The sequence below is a fragment of the Protopterus annectens genome, chromosome 11.part0, assembly GCF_019279795.1.
Source record: "Protopterus annectens isolate FY-2018-M chromosome 11.part0, PAN1.0, whole genome shotgun sequence".
In the NCBI taxonomy this organism is placed as follows: domain Eukaryota; kingdom Metazoa; phylum Chordata; order Ceratodontiformes; family Protopteridae; genus Protopterus; species Protopterus annectens.
The window spans coordinates 698,204,633-698,230,978 of record NC_056745.1 but is presented as its reverse complement, the minus strand read 5'-3'; the positions used below and the strand labels follow the sequence as shown (position 1 = coordinate 698,230,978).

The window sequence follows — 26,346 nt, the reverse complement described above, 5'->3', positions numbered from 1 at the left end:
TTTTACATATGCTGCTCTGATACCTGTGCTTATTTGCTGTATTTCACACTCCAGTGCTTTAGCTGTTACTGTTTGTATCTGCACTTCTGCTTGGTTTATACATTGTAACTAGGCTAGTTTCAGTTTTATGGGCACCCAAACAGTGTTTTTACATCAAGTCTTTGGTCTTCTCTCTTTTGGGAGAACAGGGCAATAAAATCTCTTCTGAACTGGGATTCACATAGCAATAAACAAGACATCAAACAGGTTGTCAGCACACACACCCCTCCACTCACACAAGATAAGATCAAGACACACAAACCCACATACGCAGAGGTACTCATCAACAGCCTACCAAAAGACCAGAGACCTCCCAAGCGCAAACAACCTACATATACTGGTACACGAACAGACTCCACAACTACACATAACAACACACATATCCGTTTCTTAACAATTAAGCCCCTAAGGCAAAACACCTCAAAATCTAATGTTCTAGTCAAAGATGACTCAGCAGTGAGGTACACAGATATTCCTCTCACCAGGCTGGACAAGGAGAATGTCACGGCCAGGTGCCAGGATCTGTCAAATCATGCACGCACTTAAGTCACTCAGCAACAACTACTGTTCTGACTCTGTAATAGTAAATGTTGGGAGTGAATAGTTTGAGACATATCTCTCTGGATTATATGAAGACAGATATGACTGAACTCTCACATTATGTATCTCAGGCAGGTATGTCCCTAGCTCTAATCAGCATTCTAACTTCATCTAGGATGATGCCACAATACAGACAAAAACTGATTGATTTCAATAATTGGCTTAGCTTCTGGCATCACTCCAGGGGGATCCAGTATATTACAGCCTGGGAAGACATGGTGGACAGACCACACTGCTTTGCCAGAGATGGCCTTCATCTTCTCCTCAAGCGTTTCAGATACTGGCAAAGATGCTTGCCTCCCCATAGTGCCTTTTTTTAGGCAATGTCAAAACAACAAAACTTCCAACGTAAAGAAATCCACTAGAGACAAACGCAAGGTCATACTGCTTAATGCTAGAAGCCTAAACAGTAAACTGCACTCCCCAGAAGCACTCCTCACCTTGGAAGATGCTGACGTCTATGCAGTCACTGGGACTTTGTTCAAGGCCGCAGAGAGCACCCCGGCTGTGCAAGGCTACAATGGCTTTCACATATTTAGATCTTAAAGCAAGCATGAAAGAACCAAAGGTGGAGGTGAATCCATCTTCAATAAATACAAATACACCTCGAGACTGGTAAAACAGTACGACTCTCTTGAGCTACTCCAAGTCCAAATAACTATAGGCAAAATATCCTACCACATCATCGCTAGCTAGAGGTACCGCACTAAGAACCAGGAGAAGCACACTGCCTATGATGGCTTGTTAGAGTCACTCAGTATACAGCCAGACACCTTGGTCATGGAAGACTTCATCTATCCTTCCATCAACTGGGTGACTTACACAAGTACAAACATGAACGCTCTGAGGTTCCTGGATTTTGTTAATTCAAATGCCCTGGAACAGTTGGTCTGCACCCCCACAAGGGGCTCAAATCTTATAGACCTAGTGCTCACCAACATTGGGGGGGATGTCACTGCACTACTCCCTGTGTGCTGCCCTCCCTGATAAGGTCAGACCATAAATCAGTCTCGCCTGAAGTAAAGATCATCCTGACACCCACACAGGAGCAAAAAAACTGAAAAATTTCTCCAAAGCAAACTATAGCCTACTAAGTGATGGTATAAAAAGATTCAAAGCCCCTGCTAACACAGCCAACAATGACTCCTATGCAGAAGAGTACACAGATGCCCTATTTAGCCACTTAAAGAAATGTGTTGACCCAGCTGTACCTGACAGGACTAAAACCAGGTCCTTCCCAAAAAAACAAGCCACCCTGGTGGACTGTAAGTATAAATAAGTTACATAACAAAAAAAAAGAAACTGATATCTAAGAAAACAGGGAGCTTACTAAACAGAGGAAGAATAGCCTCAGATATCCTGTAATCCTCTAAGGCTAGTTACGAGGCTAAATTAGCATCCCAAGCTAAAGACAGACATAAGGCATTCTTTAGCTACATCTGAAACCTAAAAGGGGATGCCCAGCTGTATGCTGAACTTACAGTGGACGGTACCACTCAAACTGAACCTGAGGAAATTGCCAACCTGCTTGCTGACAGATTTGGCAATAACTTCACACCACCCCCATCCACCAGCCATAACTCAAAGCATTCCTGACAATTGTCCTGTACCAAGCATCTCCAAAGAACAGGTCATGCTCACCAACTCCAAAAATATGGCCTCTATGGGACCAGATAACATTTATTTATTTTATTTATTTATATTTGTTGACCGGGAGTGTCTGACTGGACGTAGGTCCATTTTCAGCAGAGACCCGGGGAGAAAAGCTCCACAGTTAAAATAAACAGACAATAGTTACAGTGGATTACATAGCGATTAAAAATTTACGTAGCAATTACTTACAACATATTTACAGATGAAGAACATAGTACATCAGTAGACAACTAGAATCTTTATCTGTGAAGTACATAACAGACATTAACAAATGTTACAATAAGAAGTTCCTGCTGTATAATAAGTACTAGGCTTATAAGCATCTGAGCTTGCTATAATCAAGGTAGCTAGTGGAGTGGAAAGAAAGGTAGTGTTTGGATGGGGTGGGTGATATTAGAGTGGGAATTGCAAGGGCATAGCCAGCATGTTTTTAGGTGCGCTTTTAGTAAAGTTGTGAAGTGGGTGCATGATGGTATGGAGGTAATTGTGGGTAGGAAGGAGTTCCATAATTTGGCTATGGCGCAAGAGAATAGTGCTTTACCAGCAGAGTTATTGGCTTTAGTGATCTGCAAGTGATTTTTGTTGCTGGATCTTAGTGGCCTGGTGGTGCGATAGGGTTGGAGTAGATTCTGGAGGGATGGGACATTTAGTGGATGGTTTACTAGTTTGTGGGCGAGTGAGAGTTGATACCATTGAAGGAGGTGAGGGAGTTCAAGCCAGCCCGATTCAGCAAGTGAGAGACAGTGGTGACTACGGTAGGATGCCCCTGTGGTGAATTTGGCGATTTTGTTGTAGCAGGTCTCTAGCTTGTTTAGAACGCATCGCCTTAGGTTGGTATATATTGGAGAGGCAAACAATTTAAAACAAAACCTAGTGAAACCACTTGGCACTCTCTTTAACCACAGCCTGAGCACTGGCTTTGCTCCAGCAGAGTGGAGAACAGCAACAGTAATCCCCTTGCTCAAAGGGGGTTCATCAACCAACCCAAGAAACTATTGACCCATACACCTAACCAGCCTTATCTGCAAGGCCATGGAAAGAATCATCATGGATCTTATCAACAAGGACACCGGCAACCTTCAAACTCTTAACCCAACCCATTTTAGTTTCATCTATGGTAAATCTTGTTCACTAAACCTGGCTGACTTCTTTGAGAATGTCATCAAAGCCCTGGATGAGGGCAAAGCAGTACATGCTATCTATCTTGATTTAGCCAAGGCTTTTGAGACAATTCCCCACTCAGGGATTATTGAGAAACTCTCTCAGCTGGGAATTAAACTATATGTCACTAGAAGGGTAGCCAACTAGCTCACAGACAGAACACACACTGTCAAAGCTGGGGAGTCCGCCTCCACCAGTAGACCTGTTACCAGTGGGGTACCACAAGGATCTGTGCTGGGCCCTCTACTGTTTGGAATCTATTTCTCTGAGGTCCAGGCAAATGAGGATGGCCTACTGCTTACCAAGTTTGCAGATAACTGTAAACTGGGTACAATCACTGAATTCCCCCAACAATGTAAATATATTACAGAAGGGGCTGACACAGAAAAATGATTAGTATCAAGGTGACTGACAAACTAAATGCAAGAAAAATGCCTCATTATCCCATTTGGCAAAGAAGTAGCCCCTGCTAATTATGATATAGATAGCATTCCACTAAGTGCAAGCCCAGTGGTGTGAAACTTTGGAACACAGGTTAATAGCAATCTAAATTTCGATCACCATGTGTCCATAGTGGCAAGGAAAGCCCTATACACTGCATTTCTCAGAAAAAAAACTTTATGTACTTACCCTAACATTCCATCTGTGTTGTTGATTTTCCTTCTTCCTTGACTGATGGGTTTGGATCCAAGATGTCAGATCCGACTTGGCCGCTTGTAAAAGCTTGTGGCAATCCAAAACTCTTGAGCTTCTCCCTTACCCATAGTGCATCCTCCCCATTACCTTACATCTTGTTTGCAAGCACTAAAGAAAGACATACTCTTACAATTAATATATATATATATGTGTATGCGTGTGTGTGTCCGATTTGGATGAACAGAAAGAAAGAGAAAGTCTCAGAAGGAAGGGGCAATGCCACTCCTGGAGCTGGGTAAGACAGAAGGATGCAACCCAATTGATATATCCTTTCGTTCTTCTAGAAGAAACCTAAAAATGTTGGGGGTTGGTGGGAAGGGAGTCAAGGAGGAATGAAAATCGACAATACAAATGGAACATTATGGTAAGTACATAATTTTTTTATCTGAAGTTGTCAATTTTCATTCTGTCCTCAACTGATGGGACACAGTCCCCAGCTACTTAGATCCCTGGGTGGATTCAAGGAAGGATATTTCTAAGACCACAAATCCAGCTTATAATGAGAGATAAAGGTGTGAGGGGAAGCCCAAGTTGCTGTTAAACAAATATCATCCATGGAAGTTCTTGAGTGGAAAACTGAAGAGGTAGCCACAGCTCTGGTAGAATGAGCCCGTACTTTGTAAGAGAAGACCATTCCAGTCCTGTCTTGTTATAAATAAAGAGATACAGTCAGTAAGCCATTTAGCTAAGGTCACTTTAGATACTAGAGTGCCTAAGTTCAATCCAGCAAATGATACAAACAGCTTATGAGTTTTTCTGATATCTTTTATCCTATGAACACAAAAACGTAATTGTCTATATACGTCTAGCAGCTGTAGCAAATATTCTCCTTTGCTGGAATAGTTTAGAAGGAATACTGGAAGATTAATACATTGATTAATGTTGATTTGTGATACCACCTTGGGTAAAAAGGATGCATTAGTTCGTAAGTATACTCTGTCCTTATGGAAATTGAAATATGGAGGTTTCACTGACAATGCCTGAATTTCCAAAATTCAAATGGCAGAGGTGATGGCAATTGAAAATAAGGTCTTCCAAGACAAAAATTTTAGGTCACAATCATGGACAGACTAAAAGGGTGGTAGAATCAAGGACGGCAGCACCAGACTGAGATCCTACGGTGGCCTGGGATCTTTAAAGGGAGTTTAAGAAGAATTGTGCCACGCAAAGAAGCTTTACATAGCTTATGAGAGGCTAGTGAGCAGCCATCAAATCCACTGTGGAAATTAGAAATCACTGCTAATTGGACTCTCGCCGTTGAAGAACTAGCCACAGGTTAAAAAGCGGCGTCAAGAACTTTAGCACATGATTAATTGCTGCTGAGAAGGGATTTATATGCTTTTGAATATTCCAATGGACAAATCTTTTCCATTTACTAGGGTAAGGTTTCCAAGTGGATGTCTTAAGGGAAGATAGCAAGATCTGACACACAGGGGAAGAGAGCATTGAGTGTCTGGCTATTATTGGAATTGGAGAAACCAAGCTATCACCTGAGACTTGGAAGGTCCAGATGTGTCATGCCCATCGGATGAGACAGGAGGTCTGAAACTAGGTCCAGAATCCAAGGTTGCTGAACTAAGTGAGGCCACAGGAAGGGAAATCAAATCTGTAAAGGCCAAAAGGGGGCAATGAGGATAACTTTGTTCTTCAACCTGACAGCTCTCTGAAGGAATTTCAGGATTAGAGGAATTGGGGGATATGCGTTAAGTAATCCGGAGGGCCAGTCATGGAGAAGAGCATCTCTCAGTGACTCCCCTAGAATGTAACTCAGTTAATGTCCATAATTATGGGTCCATAAAACTTAAAAAGAAATATAGTTGCAAATTGCAGGGTGTGGTATATTTAGCATCTTGCCAACAATGTCCTGCATATTATGTGGGTAAAACTCTTAAACAGTTCCGTACTAGCATTTACCAACATGTCTACAGTATTAGAAAGATGGATAAGACTAACGCTCTGGCAAAACATCTAATTATTTTCCCACAACATACTTTCAAATTTGTGGTGATTGACCATGTAGATTTGGGATAGAGGGAGGGGGGGGGGTCACATAATGAATTTTTGGAGTTCAGGAAACCGCAATGGCAGCTTAAATTAAATGCAGTTACTTTTCCTGGACTGAATAACCAATGTTCCATTCAGAGTGTGTTAAAACTAAAAGCCAGTTCTGAATATTAAATTACTGCAGTTCTTTATGTGGTAACATATAGCACATTTAAAAATAAAATGTTAAGTTGTCTATCTCGCCTTCGTTTCTTGCTTGTTGGGATCGGAGCCGATCCTCGGCTCCGACTCGGCCATCTTCTATAGCTCGAGAGCTGTTTACTGGCTCGAGGCTACCCTTTATCCCATGATGCCTAGCGCTAGCTACCCAGATCTCGTTTGCCGCTTCAGCTGCGAGGTTCATGGTTACTGGCTCAGGCTTGTATAACTTTATTAATCTGCCTTTTTTTTGTCAGATTAGGGTTTTTTAGGGTAATTGTTGTTATATTATAGCGATAACTAGTAGATTTAGCTAGTGTATTGTAGTTTCCCCCCCTTAGAACTCGTTTAAATTAGAGAGTTCTCCCCCCCACCTTGTAGTAGTGTTTAGTCTTTTGGTTAGGTAGCCTTAGAGGCTCCCTAGTCTTAAAAAAAAAAAAAAATCTATCTTATATTGTGTTTTTTGTGGTAGTGTTCTGTTTTTACTTCTTTGTGTGCTGGCCTGTTGGCCAAAGTAATTTAGAGTTATGATTTCTTTTTTTTTGACAGGGTATGTCTAAAGAATCCAAAGTGTCGGGATTCAAGAAGTGTGACTCATGTTGTCAGAAGATGTCTCTGACAGATGGGCACACTTCTTGCGTCTATTGCCTAGGCTCAGTGCACCTGCAGGACTCTTGTTCTATCTGCCATGCATTTAGCCCAAGAGTTCTGCAGGAGCACAAGAATAAACTTATTTTGAGAGGTCTTCTCAAGCCTCAGGATTCACCGGCCAAGGCTCAGCCAGTGAAATCCCCTAAACCGGCCAAATCATCGGCTCCCAGCTCGGAGCCGTCATTGGCCCCAACCTTGCCTTCTACCTCTTCGGTCCCAGCTGGAACCGAGGAGACTGCTTCCTTGTCGGCTCCACTAGTACCCTCGGAGCTGTCAAGGACCCAAAAAAGGCCGAGGTCTCCTTCACTAGACTCCATTCATTTGGTTCCTCGGTCCCCCCTCTATCAGCGGCAATTCTTCTGATACCCCTGGCCCATTTTCACATGAGAATCCTTCAGTGGTTTCTATTCACACAGTGGTCCTTCCAACAGCTCCCCATGTCTCATATGATCATGATTACAGAAGCATGCAAAAGACACATTTCCTGATGGATGGTCTCCCCTCTAGTGACTCAAGGCAGACCCTTCATTCAGTCCCCTCTGGTTGCCACAGTGACCACGGATGCCTCACTGATAGGGTGGGGGGGGGGCATTATCAGGGCAGGACAGTCCAAGGCACTTGGCAGCCTCATGAGTACCATCTGCACATAAATGTCTTGGAGATGAGAGCCGTGCTCCTAGCGTTACAAGCCCTTCAGGACTCTCTCCCTTCTGGGACCATTGCAATTCAAACGGACAACATGTCAGTGGTGTAGTACATCAACAAGCAGGGCGGAACCAGGTCCTACCCCCTATGTCGAGAAGCACTCAGACTGGCAGTGGGCGATTTCCTCCCAACGATTTCTGATTGCGACTCACATCCCTGGGAAGTCCAACGTCATAGCGGACAGGCTCAGCAGAGCTACTCCCATGCCTCATGAGTGGTCTCTGAATCAGGTAGTTGCGGATCTGATCTTTCGCAAATGGGGACAGCCTTGCTATGATCTGTTTGCCACCCCCTTCAACAGCAAATGCAGCAACTACTTCTCCCTTTTACCGCTTCCCAGTCACCCTCCTAGAAACGCTCTAGTCCACGATTGGCCTCAGGGACTTCTTTATGCCTTCCCTCCATTCCCTCTTATACCCAAACTCATACAGAAAGCTATTCCATTGGGTTGCAAAATGATCCTCATTGCCCCCTACTAGCCTCGACATATATGGTTTCCATTTCTGCACCGTTACCTCATCGAGCAGCCCTGGACTCTGGATCCTATTCCAGACCTACTGATTCATCAATCAGGAGAGCTGCATCATTCCCTCCAAACACTCCAGCTCACAGCTTGGTTGATCCAATTCCAACCTTAGCCAGGCTTCCCAGCATTTCCCCAGCCGTGCATGAGATTATTGTCTCCTCTCACAAATCCGCCACTAGGAAGACTTATGCTAGCAAATGGAAACGTTTCTCTTGTTGGGCAGAGGCTAGGAACATAGATCCCTTTTCAGCCCCAGTGCACAAAATCTTGGAGTTCCTAACAGAGCTTTAACATTCCGGGTCCCCTTCTGCCACAATCAGGGTTCAACTAGCGGCCACCTCTAACTTTCATGTTGGGTTTTCTAATCTAAACATTATGTCTCATAAGCTGTGTAAAGCCTTTCTCAGAGGGACTACTCTCCTTAGGCCCCCAGTAAGAGATCCCCCTCCTCCTTGGGACCTTAATTTGGTACTAGCCTCCTTGATTATGCCCCCTTTTGAACTGGCTGCATCCTGCTCCATTAAGTTCCTATCTTGGAAAACTCTTTTTCTGGTAGCTATTACCTCAGCCAGACGTGTCTCAGAATTTCAGGCACTGAGTGTTCGTCCTCCGTACTTAGTTTTTCATAAGGACAGGGTTGCTCTGAGAACTGATCCCTCCTTCCTTCCGAAAGTCTGCTCGGAGAATAACCTAAACCAATCTATAGACCTCCCTGTGTTCTTCCCTAACCACACCAACAAGGCAGAATACAAACTACACCAATTGGATGTTCATAGACAATTGCGTTTTTACCTGCATAGAACGAAGGATATAAGAAAGTCGGACCAACTTTTCCTTTCCTATGCTAGGGGCAAACAGGGTCTTCCAGTTTCCAAAGTGACTCTGTCCAGGTGGTTGTCTCACATTATTACCTTCATCTATCAACTAAGAAACAAAGAGTTGTCTATCAAACCGAAAGGTCATTCTGCTAGGGCTTTGGCCACCTCTGTAGCCTTCCAGGCTAGGTTGCCCATGGACTCTATCTGTGCCACTGCCACGTGGGCAAATCCTAATACTTTTACTTCTCATTACAAGTTAGACATGGTCTCCAGGAGTAGAGCTAACTTTGGTTCCACTGTTCTGAAGAGTCTGTTCCAATGAGCCACCCAGGATCGTAGGTGCTAGGGACGCTGTCCCAACAAGCAAGAAAAAAAGGCGAGATAGACAACTTAACATAAAGAAGCTATGTACCTACCATAACGTTCCATGTTAGTTGTCTTCATCTCGCCTTCTTTCTTGTGTCCCACCCTCCGTCCCCCTGTCCTATTGGACCGACAGGAGTTCTGGTTTCACTGGCTGAGTTTTCCCTGGTTTGTTTCGTCTACTGACTGAGAGAGTATTACAGGTTTGCTCAACCTGTTTGTTTGGACATGTTGATTCTCTGGCTATGTCTGGGGTTAGCTATTACAAACGAGATCTGGGTAGCTAGCGCCAGGCATCATGGGATAAGGGGTAGCCTCGAGTCAGTAAACAGCTCTCGAGGATCGGCTCCGATCCCAACAAGCAAGAAAGAAGGCGAGATGAAGACAACTAACATGGAACGTTATGGTAGGTACATAACTTCTTTTTCTTGTCGAGTACATTCCTTAATATTTAGCATGGTATTTTTTTACAAAACCATACATATAAAGAAAAAAATGTTGACATTGATGTTTTTAGATTCACATATAGATTTTTAAATAATGTGTATTTCTTAATTAAGCATAAATTGCACAGTTATGTCAAAGTACACAATAATACTGACAATTCTGATTGTTTTCATCAGTAGTCAATATGTTGTAAGGCTGGAATTCTGACCATTACGATTACTGAAATGGTCTAATGCTGTATTGCTTTAATTTTTAAATGTTTGCATGACATCATGAGGCTCAATGTTTTTCATTGGTAGCCTGGTTTTTAAATGTACTTTTAAAAGTGTGTTTCATGGTAAAAAGGTTTTTGTCTGAAGAAGCTGGAGAATTTCTAACAGCGAAAGCGCTTACAATAAATTTATTCATAACCATTTGCAGTTGTTTGTTGGAGTGGACTGAGAGCCTACAGCCTGTGGTTTTCTGAGTTTGTTTAGCTTTTCGTTGTTTTCTTGGTTCACTAGCTACTTATCAGACCGTCAGCAAGCAGTCCTTTGGCAAGACCAGCTGTCCCCCCTACTAACGGTATCCACAGGAGTCCCTTAAGGGTCTATTCTAGGCCTACTGATATTCTCACTATTTACCAACCAAATCTCTTCTTCCTTGCCCACTGCTTCTGTCGTACAATATGCAGATGATACAACCCTTATATGTGCGGCCCCCACCTTAAAAGAACTCCAAACCCTAACCCAAAATAGCTTTACTCTCGCCGAAACATGGTTCACCAACATTAAAATTATTCTTAATCCCCAAAAAAACAAACCGAATTCTTTTCAGTCCCGGTTGATCCCATCCTCTAAACAATAATTTTACTATCAACTCTAAGGACAACATCCAAATCACTCCTACTGCACACACTAAACTGCTAGGTGTTGAGATAGACAATAACCTAAAATTTGACATCCATACAGCACAAACCATCAAGAAAATAAACAAAAAACTAGGACTCCTCTACAGGAATAAACAGTTTATGACTGAAATAACCAAAGCAACCATCACAAGGACACATCTCTTATCCATCCTTCTGTATGCCTCCCCTGTCCTTACAAATCTCCGACAAAATGATCTAAGCAAAATGGAATCTTGTTACAAGATTGCCAACTTTGCTACTGAAGCCTCATACAGATCCCACCACTGTCTTGCCCTTAAGCAACTCAACTGCCTTGAGCTGCCTCAACTACTCCTACTCAATCAATTCTCAATAGTGCACAATCTCTATTACCTTCCAAAAATACCCCGGCACTCCAGCATCTAATCCAGCCTCGCACTTCGATGACAGCTTTAAGATCCAGTAGCCAGAACCTCATAAATGTCATCAAACATAAAAATGATGTTGGTAAAGCTCTCTTTGCCTGCACTACTGCCAGGACATGGAACTCACTACCAAGACAAATAACCTCGACTACATCTACTACTCAACTCAAAAACCGCCTGAAATTACACTAGTTAAATAATTGGCTTTGCCCATGCTATTCCTCCTGGTTAATTCTTACCATTACACTGTTCTAATAATCTAACTTAGGGTCTACAGCTTAAATTTTCCCTGGAAAATTTTGATAAACATCTCCCTGAATAATTAGATAAACATTACTACTTAAAAAATGTTCTCTTTTGCTCTCATGATGCTTAATATTATTGACTAATGTTCTTTAAATAATTGTCTCCTTAATAACTTGTGTGATGACCATGCCCTGGCCCAGCAATCAAGGAGCCTCAATCCTCACCACTAACACCAGGGAGGCCATCTCCTAGAAGAGAGGAAAGGATAACTAATACACACAGTAAAGTACAATTTTCCTTAAGTACACACAGAGATCACAGTCGGTCTGGGGCTGGTTGCTCCCTCGCTCACCAGGTCCCCAATAAGACTCTCCACTGGCACAGCTATAGGGTCCAGATCTCAGCCTAGCTAGGCAAGCTAAAACCTCCAGTACCTTCTCTGTCCAACCAGTGTTTCATGTCCCTGCCAAGTAGCTGACACACCACACACACACACTTTGAGATAAATATTTATACAACTTCACAGATACTCTTGGCTATCTAACTCAGCACTCTGCCTAAGCTCACATGTAAGTTTCTAGCACTGTGATTTCTTGTAGGAATAGTTAAAGCTAGTATAAGATGAATTAGGTATTTCTTCTTTGAAATCAGACCTGTCCTACTGTATTATTTTAAGTTTCTGTGTGATGTCTGAACTCTTAGATATCTCTGTGGTGTAGTAGTTTTGTCTTGTGTTTTAATTATTTATTATTAAAATTTTTTAAACCTTCTACCTGTGGCTGGTTTATGTAGAGATAAATTATGCTTTAGAGTGCATTATATAATTATAGAGTTTACTGTCTAAGCCCTTCCAATTAGCCTAGACTGAATAGTCACATCACCACTGGATAATAATATTCTACAGTAATAATTGGACACCCTTTTAAGGGCCTTTTAGTAGCTGATATTATTAGCTGGGTGGTGATAATTTTCTTGGGTGGCAAAAGCCAGGGTACCTTTTTGGCTAGGCTTAAATAGCCCTAGGGCTAATAGCCTACTACCTACCTATGAACCTATGAACTCCTGGGAAAGGCTGACACAGATTCTCCAGCTGTGCCCCTTTACCCAGACCATACAGTAGTACTCCCTGCCACCACCCAGCTAATAATATCAGCTATTAAAAGGCCCTTAAAAGGGTGTCCAGTTATTACTGCGTAATATTACTATCCAATGGTAATGTGACTATTCAGTCTAGGCTTATTGGAAGGGCTTAGACAGTAAACTCTATAAATATATAATGTACTCTAAAGCATAATTTATCTCTACATAAACCAGCCACAGGTAGAATGTTTTAAAAATATTTAATAATAAATAATTACAGCACAAGACAAAACTACTACACCACAGAGATATCTAAGAGTTCAGACATCACACAGAAACTTAAAATAATACATAGAACAGGTCTGATTTCAAAGAAAAAATACCAAATTAATCTTTACTAGCTTTAACTATTCCTACAAGAAATCACAGTGCTAGAAACTTACATGTGAGCTTAGGCAGAGTGCTGAGTTAGATATCCAAGATCAAAATGCTTCCAGTCTCTTGTGAGAAATAGTATTCAAACATTACTAACAAACATGTATCTAAGGCCCTCCCAAATTACATACTTTTTGACACTTAGTCTGGAGTTCTCAGGCCACAAACTGCATTATTTAGCAATCTAACACCAGCTCAGAAACTTACAACAATAGAAGTCATTTCACATGTATAGTTTAACAGACACCAGAGCAATAAAGCACATTCCACATCTAAATTCTGGTAATAAACTTTAGCCTTAAAACAACGGGCATGAAACCTTCATCTAGACACACTGGAGCCGAATTCTAACATGAAAAGGTCACAACATGCTTCATTGGGCCAGTAGAGTGCAATGTTGTTACATATTTTGCAGTTCCACATTTCACAGTATTCTTTTACACTCATGAAAACATGCCTGTGTTTTGCATTTATTTACAAATGCCAGAATTATATATCAAATTCTAATTGACTAGGCTGGCAGCCTTCGCCCATCTTTCACCAATCGTCACATCTCTCCACCCCCCCCCCCCCGGGGAACTCAAACAAGTTTTTCAAGTGCCCCTTGAGAAACATTGCTTGGGAGTGTCAGGTCTATCTGGGTGTACCTCACCCCATTCCCTGTCTTGAGAGCCCATCTGCATTGGCATTGCTACTCCCACTGCGGTGCTGCACTGACATATCATATGCTTGCAACCCCAGACTCCATCTTAGTAACTTGGCATTTTGCTAACTGGCTCTGTTTAACCATGTTAGAGGATTGTGATTTGTCATCACAGTGAATTTTCTTCCATACAGATAAGGCTGAAGTTTTTGTAGTGCCCACACTATGGCAAGACATTCCTTTTCTACAGCTGCATAGAATTTCTCCCTGGGTTGGAGCCTATGACTGAGATAAACCACTGGGTGCTCTTCTCCCTCTGAAGAAATCTGGCAAAGTACAGCCCCCACCCCAAAGTTTGAAGCATCCACTTGCACAACAAAGTCTTTGCTGTTGTCTGGACTGGCTAACACAGGGGGCCCTCTCAAAGCTTCCTTAAGCTTCTGAAATTCCTGCTCATATGCTGGGGTCCACACTACCGTATCTGGCCTGTTCTTCCTTGTCAGGTCTGTGAGGGGAGCAGCTATGGTACTATAATTGGGAACAAACTTTCTGTAGTACCCTGCTGTCCCTAAGAATGCCCTCATCGGCTTTTTGGTAACAGGTGCAGTCCATGCCTGAATAGCTACCACTCTGGCAGGTTCTGGCCTTAAATTACCACTCCCCACTTTATGCCCTAGGTAGGTGACCTCTGCCATACCCACCTGACATTTGCTCAGCTTAATGGTCAACCCTGCCCTCTGTAGTCTGCTCAGCACCTCCCTGACATGCTGAAGGTGCTCTTGCCAGGAATGGCTGTAGATAGCAATATCATCCATGTAAGCAAGGGCAACCCATCCTGCTCTTGCTAAGATATGATCTACCAGCCTCTGGAAAGTTGCTGGGGCATTCTTCATCCCAGAGGGCATCTTTGTGAACTCGTACAAGCCAAAAGGAGTCGCAAAGGCTGACTTCTCTCTAGCACAGAGAGTCAAGGGCACCTGCTAATAACCCTTGGTAAGATCAATGGTTGTAAGATACTTAGCCCCACCCAGCTGCTCTAGGGCCTCATCTGTCCTAGCCATGGGGTAAGCATCTGACTCTGTGTGACTATTTAATTTCCTGTAATCCACACAGAGCCTGGTGCTACCATCCTTCTTTGGCACCAGTACCACTGGGGAGGCGCAGGGACTGTTGGACTCCTGAATCACCCATAGTTCCAACATCTCCTGTACCTTTTCCCTCAGAGTCTGTTTGACTCTCTCAGGCACCCTATAAGGGGCCTGCCTGATAGGCCTTTGGGGTCCTGTATTCACCTGGTGCTGCACCAGGTGGGTGCTCCCTGGTTTCCCAGTGAACATGCCCCCAAACTCCTGCAACACTGCTCGGATTTCTCAAACCTGGGTAGGCGATAGCTGCTGGAACATTGCTACCCCTTCCACCGAGGTGTCAGTCTGAGCCTCACTGAGGAGATTAGTCCCCAGATCTCCCTCAGATTCCTCCTGCAATCCACTACAAATGTTCAGCACAAGGGCCTCACTATCATGGTAAGGTTTCATCGTGTTAACATAGTACAATTTGTGCCCCTGCCATCTGCCTAGCACTTCCACCATGTAGCTAACATCACTTACCTTTCTTACCACTTTGTAGGGTCCCTCCCAAGCTGTTTGCAACTTATTGTGTCTGACAGGAATGAGAACCATACTCTCTAGCTCGAGCATTCCTGTCATACCAAACCTTTTTCTGTTGTTGGGCTTCTGCCAGGTTCTCCTGGGCTAGGCCCATGAGTTCCCTGAGCCTTGTCCTGAGGTTCAAGACATATGCCACAACAGACTTCTTGTGAGACTCACACTTACCTTCCCACTCATCTCAAATTAAATCTAGAGGTTCCCTCACCCTATGCCCATACAGCAACTAAAGGGTGAAAAACCTGTGGATTCCTGGGGAACCTCTCTGCAAGCAAACAGATGGGGCAAATATTTGTCCCACTCCCTCTTAAACTGATCTGCAAATGCCCGTAGCATGGACTTGCTTGTAGAGTTTAATCTCTCAACAAGACCATTAGTCTGGGGATGGTAGGGGGTGGTCTTCGTGTGCTTCACCCCACAGGACTTCCACAGACAAGACAGCAGGTCTGACACAAAACTGGCACCTCTGTCAGACAGTATTTCCTTTGGGAAACCTACCCTGCTGAAAATCTCTAGCAAAGCATTTGCCACCTTCTCTGCCTCAATGGAGGACAAAGCCACTGCCTCCGGGTATTGTGTAGCATAATCTACAATCACTAGGATATACTTTTTCCCTGTGGAACTTGGGGTACTCAGAAGACCCACAATATCCATAGTTACCCTCTGAAATGGCTCCTCAATCACAGGCAAAGACATCAAAGGAGCTTTCACCTTGTCTCCTGCCTTGCCTACCTTTTGGCACTGCTCACAGGTCCTGCAGTACCCTGTTACATCTCTGGAAATTCCAGGCCAATAGAAGTTTTGCATAATACGCCTCTTTGTACGTTTTATGCCCACATGACCTGCAAAGGGAATATCATGAGATATGGATAGAAGCGCCAGATGGTAAGCTCTAGGCACTACCAACTGCTGTATTCTCTCACCATCTAGCCCTCCCTCAAGGGTCCACTCTCTGTATAGTAACCCTTAGTGCCAGTATACAGATTCCCCCTTCCCTTGAGAATCAGGTGCCTCCCTAGCTACCTGCCTCAGGCCTTGCAATATAGGGTCTGAGAGCTGAGCCGGTCTCAAGTCTCTCCTTGTAACCCTTCCCTTCTCCCCTTCCACAGGAAGTCTGGCATCCTCTGACAGCGGTGCCTCACTGTCAGCCTGGGCACTACTATGCACCACTACCTTTGCAGTTACCCTGTCCAAGGGAACATCAGTACCCACAAGCAGCTGTGGCACACATTCAGTCTCACTGCTACAGCGTAGCTCACTCCCTGAAGTAACCACCTCAGCAGTCCTGGCTGCATGTATGCAGTCTGTCTGGGTCTCCTCCAGGCTACAAAACCCACATGCTTGTCTCCTAGCCTCACTGCATTTAACTACATAAGTACATAGTACTGCCTCATCCAAATCCTTCCCTCTCAGGACATCTGCAGGATGGTAGTTCCATACCCCTGTTGTCTCAAGACAACCTACTGTTGGCATTTTGTCTTTCCCACTTACTGGCTCCCTCACCTTTGGTTCCCCACCTTGCCTCCGTGGACATCTGTATGTCACATGGCGCCACTGGCTGCATTCAAAACATTTAACCCTAGCTCCTGGACGTGTACCTGGACTAGTGGCTTCCCCTGTTACTGGCGGATTCTGTTGGGGCAGTCTGTGCTGCCCACCATGGGTTCCTATAGTCCCATGAGCAGTACTGGGGGTCCCCTTCCTTTGCAGGGCTGCCCTGCTTGCTAGGTATAGGTCTCCCTTCTTCCCCAACATAGCACACTGTCTATCAGCTCACCAGATCCTCATGTCCTTAGGCAAAGTGCTAAGGGCTTGACCCTTACTAAAAGGTCTGCCAGCCCTTCAAAACTGGTGACCTGACATCCACTCACCCAGCTATGAAAATAAGTGCTCAGTTCAGTAACATATTCACATACATTTTCATCTGCCTTGCGTCTATGCTCACTAAACTTTTTCCTATACATTTCAGGTGTTAGCTTAAAACATTCCAACAAGTGTCTTTTACAGCAGTATAACCAAAACAGTGTCATGCATTTTTGCTAAAGAAGTTACAGCTTTACCATGGAGTAAGGGGGTCAGGAACCGTACCCAGAGCCCTTGGTCAGCTTCATATTGTTTACATACCTGCTCAAACATATGAATGAAGCTATCAAAATTATCCCCCTCTTTAAACTGTGGAAGAAATGTACTGACCTTTTGTGCTTCTGGGGTCTGGTTACTCCCTTCCCCATTACCTCCATGACTCTGGCAAAGAGTCAGCATTTCCCTCTCATGCCTCCTCTGCCATTAATTTTCCTCAGCTTGTAGACTCCTCATTTTCTCAGCTGCCTCTAGTTCCATACGCCTGGCCTCCAACTCAAGTCTCTTTAGCTCCAGCTGGATTTTTAAGTCCACTGCAGAAAGGTTGAGCTGTTCATTCTCTGAGGATATTGTATCTCCACTGTCAGTCTGATTGTCCTCCAGGCTGCTGTTTCATGATGCACCTGTAAGCAAGGCTGCAATCAGGTCTGCTTTAGTCAGGTTTCCATGCACCAGTCCCCTAGCCTGGCACATCTCCGCCAGCTGGCTCCTTGTCAGCTTTCCATACTCTTCTGCTGACATGCTGCCTGCTCACCCTGACTAATACTAAGCTAACAAAAAAAATAAAACAATTGTGATCTGAACCCTTAGTATACACTGTGTGGCTATTTTAGAGTACAAAACACTTTCAGAGATCACTGTACATAAGCTACAGGAATTCGCTCTACTCACACTCCTACAAGCCAATTAGTATGTGAAGTAGATCCCACCACTGTCAAACACTTGTGACGACCATGCCCTGGCCCAGCAATCAAAGAGCCTCAATCCTCACCACTAACACCAGGGAGGTCATCTCCTAGAAGAGAGGAAAGGATAATTAATACACACAGTAAAGTACAATTTCCCTTAAGTGCACACAGAGATCACAGTCAGTCTGGGGCAGGTTGCTCCCTTGCTCACCAGGTCCCCAATAAGACTCCCCACTGGCACAGCTATAGGGCCCAGATCTCAGCCTAGCTGGTCAAGCTAAAACCTCCAGTAACCTCTCTGTTCAACCAGTGCTTTGTGCCACGTAGCTGACATACCACACACACACACTTTGAGATAAGTATTTATACAACTTCACAGACACTCCTGGGAAAGGCTGACACAGATTCTCCAGCTGTGCCCCTTTACCGAGACCATACAGTAGTACTCCCTGCCACCACCCAGTTAATAATATCAGCTACTAAAAGACCCTTAAAAGGGTGCCCAATTATTACTGTGCAATATTATTATCCAATGGTAATGTGACTATTCAGTCTAAGCTTATTGGAAGGGCTTAGACAGTAAACTCTATAAATATACAATGTACTCTAAAGCATAATTTATATTTACATAAACCAGCCATAGGTAGAAGGTTTTAAAATATTTAATAATAAATAATTAAAACACAAGACCAAACTAATGCACCACAGAGATATCTAAGAGTTCAGACATCACACAGAAACTTAAAATAATACAGTAGGACAGGTCTGATTTCCAAGAAAGAATACCTAATTAAGCTTTACTAGCTTAAACTATTCCTACAAGAAATCACAGTGCTAGAAACTTACATGTGAGCTTAGGCAGAGTGCTGAGTTAGACATCCAAGATCAAAATGCTTCCAGTCTCTTGTGAGAAATAATATTTAAACATTACTAACAAACATGTCTCTATAAGGCCCTCCCAAATTACATCATTTTTGACACTTAGTCTGGAGTTCTCAGGCCACAAACGGCATTATTTAGCAATCTAACACCTGCTCAGAAACTTACAACATCATTTTACATGTATAGTCTAACATAAACCAGAGCAATAAAGCACATTCCACATCTAAATTCTGGTCAAAAACTTTAGCCTTAAAACAATGGGCATGAAACCTTCATCCAGACGCACTGGGGCTGAATTCTAACATGAAAGGGTCACAACATGCTTCCCTGGGCCAGTAGAGTGCAATGTTGTCACATATTTTGCAGTTCCATATTTCACAGTATTCTTTTACACTCAAGAAAACATGCCTGTATTTTACATTTATTTACAAATGCCAGAATTATCTATCAAATTCTATTTGACTAGGCTGGCAGCCTTCGCCCATCTTTCCCCAGTTGTCACAAATTGTAAAGTTGTACATTACTGTATGTAAAGGTGTACATTGCTGTATGTTTATTACATGTCTAGTGCTGTTTATGTATGTAAAATTTCTTGTATGAAATGTTCTTGGAGCTTTTCTCACCGGGCTTCCGCTGAAAATGGATGTGTCCATTAAAAATAAAATAAAATAAAAATGAATAAATGGATGTAAAATTAAAAATAAAATAAAATAAAAATGAATAAATGTATACATCAAATCAAATGAGCATTAAATTAAGTACACAGTAACAATTATTCTAAAGATACATTCAGACTGAATAAAAAAAGCTATTAGTCTGTCTTTACACAACTAGTGTGTATTTGGGTAAAGCAAATTTGAATACTTTGGCATTTTTTTATCAGAATCAGACATTTAAGGTGTACACTGTCAATAAGTAGTTGTAATTGCTGAGTATGGATGGACCTGTTGCATATTCAAAAATCAGATCATATTAGAATTACCCAATATAGGGACCTAAAGTTCATCTCCAACAGAGCTAGGTCAGGTTGAAGTGACAGGTAAGTGTCTCAGAGACTACCCATTCTTTAGAACACACTTTCCACCCATGTGAAGAAGAGTCCTTTCCTAACCCATTCAAGTGTAACTTGGACTAGTGGATAGGGAATTGGAAATTCATCCCTGGTCTTCACCTGTGTCTCTATTAGACAAATACAGCCTTGCCCAAGCCTGCATATGTTCTTCTATAAATTTTTAGGATGTTTCATGAAATGTGCTTATGGAGAGCTGTGGAGTGGAGCATTAATGTATGTACTATATACAGTACACAGATAACCATGTGTGCTACACAAACAGTGCAAGTTAAAATGAGGTGCAATTACAGACATTTCTAATGTCCCACTTCCATACTATATAGCATCTGTAGTTTTAATTTATCTCATTTTCTGTAATTTACACCTGATAATGTTTTTGTAATGAAGTATGCATAAGCTGTACACAAAAATGTATAACTGTTTTTGGGAATATATGGCTTAATGTCAAATTTCCCTACCCCACAGCATTTGTTTTAGGGTAAAGAATATGAAAGATGCAACGTGTGACTTAAAAATATACAGTAATACATGTATGCTTTAATACCTAGCTGAAATGTTAACTACATTCAGCCTTGTTTTAATTAATGCGTAACTACACCATACTTCTCAGTTCTGTTTTACATTTTTCCTTCTGCTACCACTTAGTAACATGTATTTTCTTGTTCTGCTCAGTACCTACTCAGCTGCCTTACTGCCATACAATTTTAATTACTGCATAAAATATCCCTATATCTTCTTTACTCTTTTCTGAAAATGTCTGCTTTTGTCTTGCAAAGATGTTCAGTATACAAAATGAAACGTATTATATCACTTTAAAATACTGCTGAGACGACAGGAGCCCATGGATTGGTTCTTAGTTTGTAGTTTATTTATGCAGCACTGCCCAACAGGGATGCATCTTCCAGACCCATTTCTTTAACATTCTACACTGAATTACTGTCAGCAAAAGTCATGTGAACAGCACACACTGGTAATAATTAATGTTTCATCTTCTGGATCCAAAACTAAATTCTTAGATACTGCGATTACTGTACACAAGTACTCACTTGCAAGCAATGTGCCTTAGATCACAATCACATCATAAAAACATGTGCAGTACTATGTCACTATCTGACACTGCAATACAAATGGAGCAAATTAATCAGGGAAAGTGTGGAGATTCCCTAGCTGAAATAAAATACTTTTATAACTGGAACAAATTAACTAACGTTTATAACTAGAACAAATTAACTAACTGCATACTGATTTTAATGATTCTTTCATAAAGTGAATTACTTGAACAAAATATTATGCAGGGAAACTAAAGGCATATCTCGCAACCTCTTGATTCACAAATCAAAAAGGATTCTTAAAATCAAGGACAAAGAATCCATGTCAGGCAGGCATCATAGGAAAGCAGATACAAACAAATTATTTCTAAAACACAAGAAATCACTATTAATATACAAAGTACATTAATGTAATTTATCTATTTGTTTATAGAATAAGCCCACTGGTCTTTCTCTGACCCTTTTAAGCTATGACCCAGACCACAAGGGCAAGGATAAATAATATATATGTATACACACATATGCTTTAATACATAGCTGATATGTTAACTACATTCAGACTTGTTTTAATTAATGTGTAACTACACCATACTTCTCAGTTTTGTTCTACACTTTTCCTTCTCCTACCTTTTAGTAATGTGTACTTTCTTTCTCTACTCAATACCCACTCAGCTTCGTTACTGCCATGCATATACACATATATAGGGATAATTTAGTTTAATCAATGCACCAACAAGCTTTTGGGACAGATGTAATCAAAGTAACAGGAAATAAATGCATAACATGCACCATTCCAAATAGTGTGAAGAAGCTAGACCTGTATCCCAGATTATGGAATAATGAGACACAGAACATGCCACTAACCCACCATGGCAACTGGCAATTTCTTCTAGAACCTAATAACCCCACCTTTTCTGTTGCAAGTTTGGTCTGTATCTATTAGCGTGAACCATGATGACTTCATATGTGCCAGGCATGAGCTACATCTGTTCTAAGTATTTCAGGCATGCTTTATTGAATATATATGTCCATGCTGTGTGCTGCTACAACATACTAGTCTCAACATTTAATCCCTGCAGACTGTTCACTGGCTCCCACCTGGAGTCACTCCTAGTGTAGTATCCTGCACATATACTTTTTCCTCCTGAGGTGGGTAAGTCAACACTGGATGGTCATTCCCATTTTCGAAAGATAGATAAATTTGGGTCCATTACATACCTGAACGTATTGAGTCATACCCATGGGGATTTACCCGTCTGGATCATGGAGCTTGCTTGATTAAACCTTTTTCCCCCCAAATTGGCAGCAGACATGTCTTGTTACTACACTACTCGATTATCCATTTGAATAAGCACTGTTCTCTACCTCCCATCAGGCAACATGCACTAACACCAAGCTGAGCAAACAGTACAAGAACAGAAGGGAAATAAAGATGTGTATTACTCACCTTCCAAGGTATTTCTTCTACCATCTGCACCAATGATTACTTCAAACTCATATTCACTAACAGGATGTGTTTTAGGATGCACCTTTGCTCTCCAGCCTATCCCTGTAGACAAAACAATGCAGAATGGTCAACATCTCAGCCCACTACTGGTTAAATCTTTACTGGTGACTAAATTACTCAACAGGAAAACATCTATTGATGACCTTTGTAAACTACAAAATATTAGGACAACTTCTGCTTGAATCTAAAGTTCACAACCTCAAACAATTCTGAATGCCACGTTTTCAGCAGAAGAATTATGTAAGAGTAGATGTCCATATTAATCTCAGTCAATGAGCCAAATTATTTAATTTCATTGTTGGCCATCTGAAGGAATCCACACCAAAAGTGGATGGCATTATTTTTGGCATCACATTAATACATAGGTGTCTTTTCTGTATTCTCAGTTCATTTGGGTGCAAGGCAAAAGAAAGGTGTCTACCCTAAAAAAAGAAATGAGGAAGAAAGAAAAAAAACTTTTCTTTTTTACATAATCTGAAAACTTCTTGAATGACTAAGTCTAGATATAGCAATCCATAAAAATGTAAAAAAGGGATGGAGAAAACTGTTGCAGACAAAGTGACTGAGATTGGCCTAAGAGTTCTTGTCAAGTATGCATGGTTCAGTCTTATTTGGAGGCATTTCATTGAGCCAGCAGATCATACTCTTAGAAAGAAACCCAAATAAAGCAAGACACCATTTATGTTCCCTGCAAGTACAAGTGATTTGCTGAGAGTCACAGTGCATGCAAATGGCGACAAGGAAATCAAAGCCAAGACTACAGCTTAATGCTCATTAGCGGTTCACAGCCTTAATTCTCTGCTCTAAAAAGGCATTTAAAATTATGATCTGGTAGACGTATTCTTTCTTCAATTTAAGAAGACATGTGATTCAGTATTTCATTGACATGTGGGTGGCCTAATGGTTAAGGTGTTTGCCTTACAAACACAAGGTACAGGGTTTGAATCTCACAGGGGGATAATTGGCTAGGCTTAAAATGACTCGCAAGGGCAGTTAGCCTAGTACTAATCTATAAACCTATGAACCTATGTTGGAATGGTGCTTAGATCATAAACTCATTTCATTCATTCATTCATTCATTCATTCATTCATTCATTCATTCATTCAATTATTCATTAATGTTCAAGTAACCTAGTTGATCCAGTGCAGGGCAGCGGAAAGCCAGGGCATACTCCAGGTATCAATGAGTGAAAGGCATAGACACTCATCCTGAACAGGGAGCCAGTTCATTGCAGGATACTCACACATAAACATGCAGACACACTCAGTGTCATATGGCGCATTGCATGTATGGGCAATTTAGAAGACCTCATGAATAGAGAGAGGAAATGCAGATTCTGCAAATACCCCAGATGATATCCAAATGGGGGGAACCTACAATAAAGTATCAACAATAATCTCTGTGCCACTTTGCCACCCTATATTATATGGCCTCTGGGAGAAAGGCAAAGAAAGAGGGTCACTAGTGAGGATTCACACATTCAGAATCCATAGTTTTTAACGTATATAGAATTCTGATATATCAAATAGACTGGGGAATAAACAATTCTAATATAATAAAAACTATGTTTTATACTCCTTTTTTTCTCTAAGTTATGTTTTGTATGTGCCAAGACTGTTGCTCAGCGATACGTAATAGAAAGTTGACGTTAACAAAGACAACTTTTTCTGGTTGATGTTTTGAACATCAATGTTTGGGTCATTCATTTTTATCAGTAGACATTGCCTGTGGCTTTAATTTAAATTTTAGAGCATAATTTCAGGTTTCTACAGTTGAGAACAACTAAATGAGGGTGAGGAATTCCCAATAAACGAGTGAATAAATAAAGCATTGCCACACGACTTGGTGCAATACCCCGAAAAGAGTATTATGCTTTAAATAATATACATGTTTTCAGAGTCAATAAACAAAGATGGTTTCATTTAAAAACTGCAATAAACATCCCTAATAGGAAATACACAATTCCTACTCTACATACAATTTTACACATCTTTTTTAAATATCATGAATGTACGAAAAAGGCAATTACAAGGCAACTCTTTAAATTTTATCTCTTAAATTGTTGTTAACATTTGTATTCAGTTAAAGTACCTTTATTTCACCTAAGCTCATTTCCTAACATCTCTCATCTTGAAAAAAGAATGTTACCCTCTTTGTTACAACTTTTTCACACACGGAATGACCAACAGTTCTTCAGCCTTCATTCTCAAATACTTCTTTTTTCTCTTTTGTGGTGAAAGCACTGCAGCATCAGATTGGTCCACAGCAGACTTCCAAGGGAGATGCTACACAGAATAAATGTCTCACTCTTCTTGTCTGTTCCAAGGGTAGGGACTTCCAATTCCTCTAACTCAGACCCAGGTAGATTCAAGTGAGTAAATTGCCTACTTCAAGCTGGCTCCAGAACTGGGTTGCCCACATTAATCTGGTATCTTGTGCATCACACAAATGGCACGGAGATAGTAGCAGATGGGCAGTCGGCCCTCACTATTCTGGAAGTTGCATGCTGAAGACAGTGTCAAGCCAAAACAGTTTATGCAGAACTCTGCGTAGTACTGAATTACAGTCTTTAAGACTGTAATCCTGCACCTACTCAAGCATATCTCTCTTAAGCATCAAAGAACATACCTCAGCCCATGCTTCAAGGTAACCTTAGGACCTTAAGAGTACACAACAGGGGGTACTCACTAGGGATGTGAAAGACAAAGCTGCCTTAGGCTTGATTTTGATCACAGATGTGTTAACAGGGCACGCCAGTGTCTTCCACATAATGTAGCGCAGTCTCCCATTTGTATCTGAGTGGATGGTGTGGCATGCAAACTTGTGAGAGCTGACAAATGGAGAAAACTCAATCCTTCACTAATGGAGGGAGAGTGTCAATCATAAAGCAGTTAAGGCCAAATGGAAGCAAAAGTAATCAGTGCAGTTTCTGGCATATGACTTGCCTCATTCTTGCTCTCCTCCTCCTTTCATGCTTTTTCATGCCTGACATTTAGCAGTGGCCCCATTGCTTGATCCCTAAGCTGGTTACCCTCTCGTTCTTACATCATGTAAACAGCAAGACAGATCTTAAGCTTCTTGCACCTTCTTTTACTGGTAACCAAGCTAAAATACTAGCACTACTGCACTGCTAAATATCTTGACACTTCACCAGTCAGTACAGACAGTGCTGATGTGGTGTCTTCAGGGACACAGATTTGTCTTTCTTTGGAACTAAATGGAAGAAACTTTCCAGTGACATATGTTAAGATCCAGATATAAACTGTGTGAATGGCAGAAACTGAGAAGTATGCTGCTAGATGCTGCCTTTCTGACATATGACTTAACAGCATGAGCTAACAATGTGTATACACTCTCCCATCAAGTTTAAAAGCTAGAAAATTAAGACATTTTTGACAGGGAATGAGACGGTTATAGTGCTTGTAAAGGAGTACATTTTAAATGCTAAACAGTGTGCAGAAGGCCCCTCGAAATAAGATCTTATAATATCTGTTTTTAGGCAATGAATACTCCGTGGATTAAGAGCCAATTATCTCACCACTAAAATGCTGTTGCTGTTGGAAACTAGTGGATGCTACATGCCACTGTTTCATGATGTCACCATAGTTGGTATGGTCACCAAACAGTGAATCAATCAGAGCATCACAAAAGTCTTCTGATGAAAACATGGGCAAAACGGATCTACACTGATTCATGAGGAAGGTGACCAATGATATCTGTTACACTTAACTATATGCCTATTCAGACGATTCACATTACATAAAAGGATGATCTGATACTGTAAATTGATGCTAAACAAAAAACAATGGTCAATTAACAATAAAGGTGGGACTGATTTTGTTCTA

At 41.7% G+C, this 26,346-nt stretch overlaps 1 protein-coding gene across 1 annotated transcript in view; it reads right to left on the bottom strand.

Moving 5' to 3' along the window:
• LOC122814984 (F-actin-monooxygenase MICAL3-like) overlaps positions 1-26,346 on the bottom strand; it is a 489,064-nt gene that overhangs the window by 65,834 nt on the left and 396,884 nt on the right. The window contains exon 6 of the mRNA XM_044087239.1: positions 22,441-22,542. Within this exon, the coding sequence (XP_043943174.1) occupies positions 22,441-22,542 (102 nt within the window). The remainder of the gene's footprint in view (positions 1-22,440; positions 22,543-26,346) is intronic.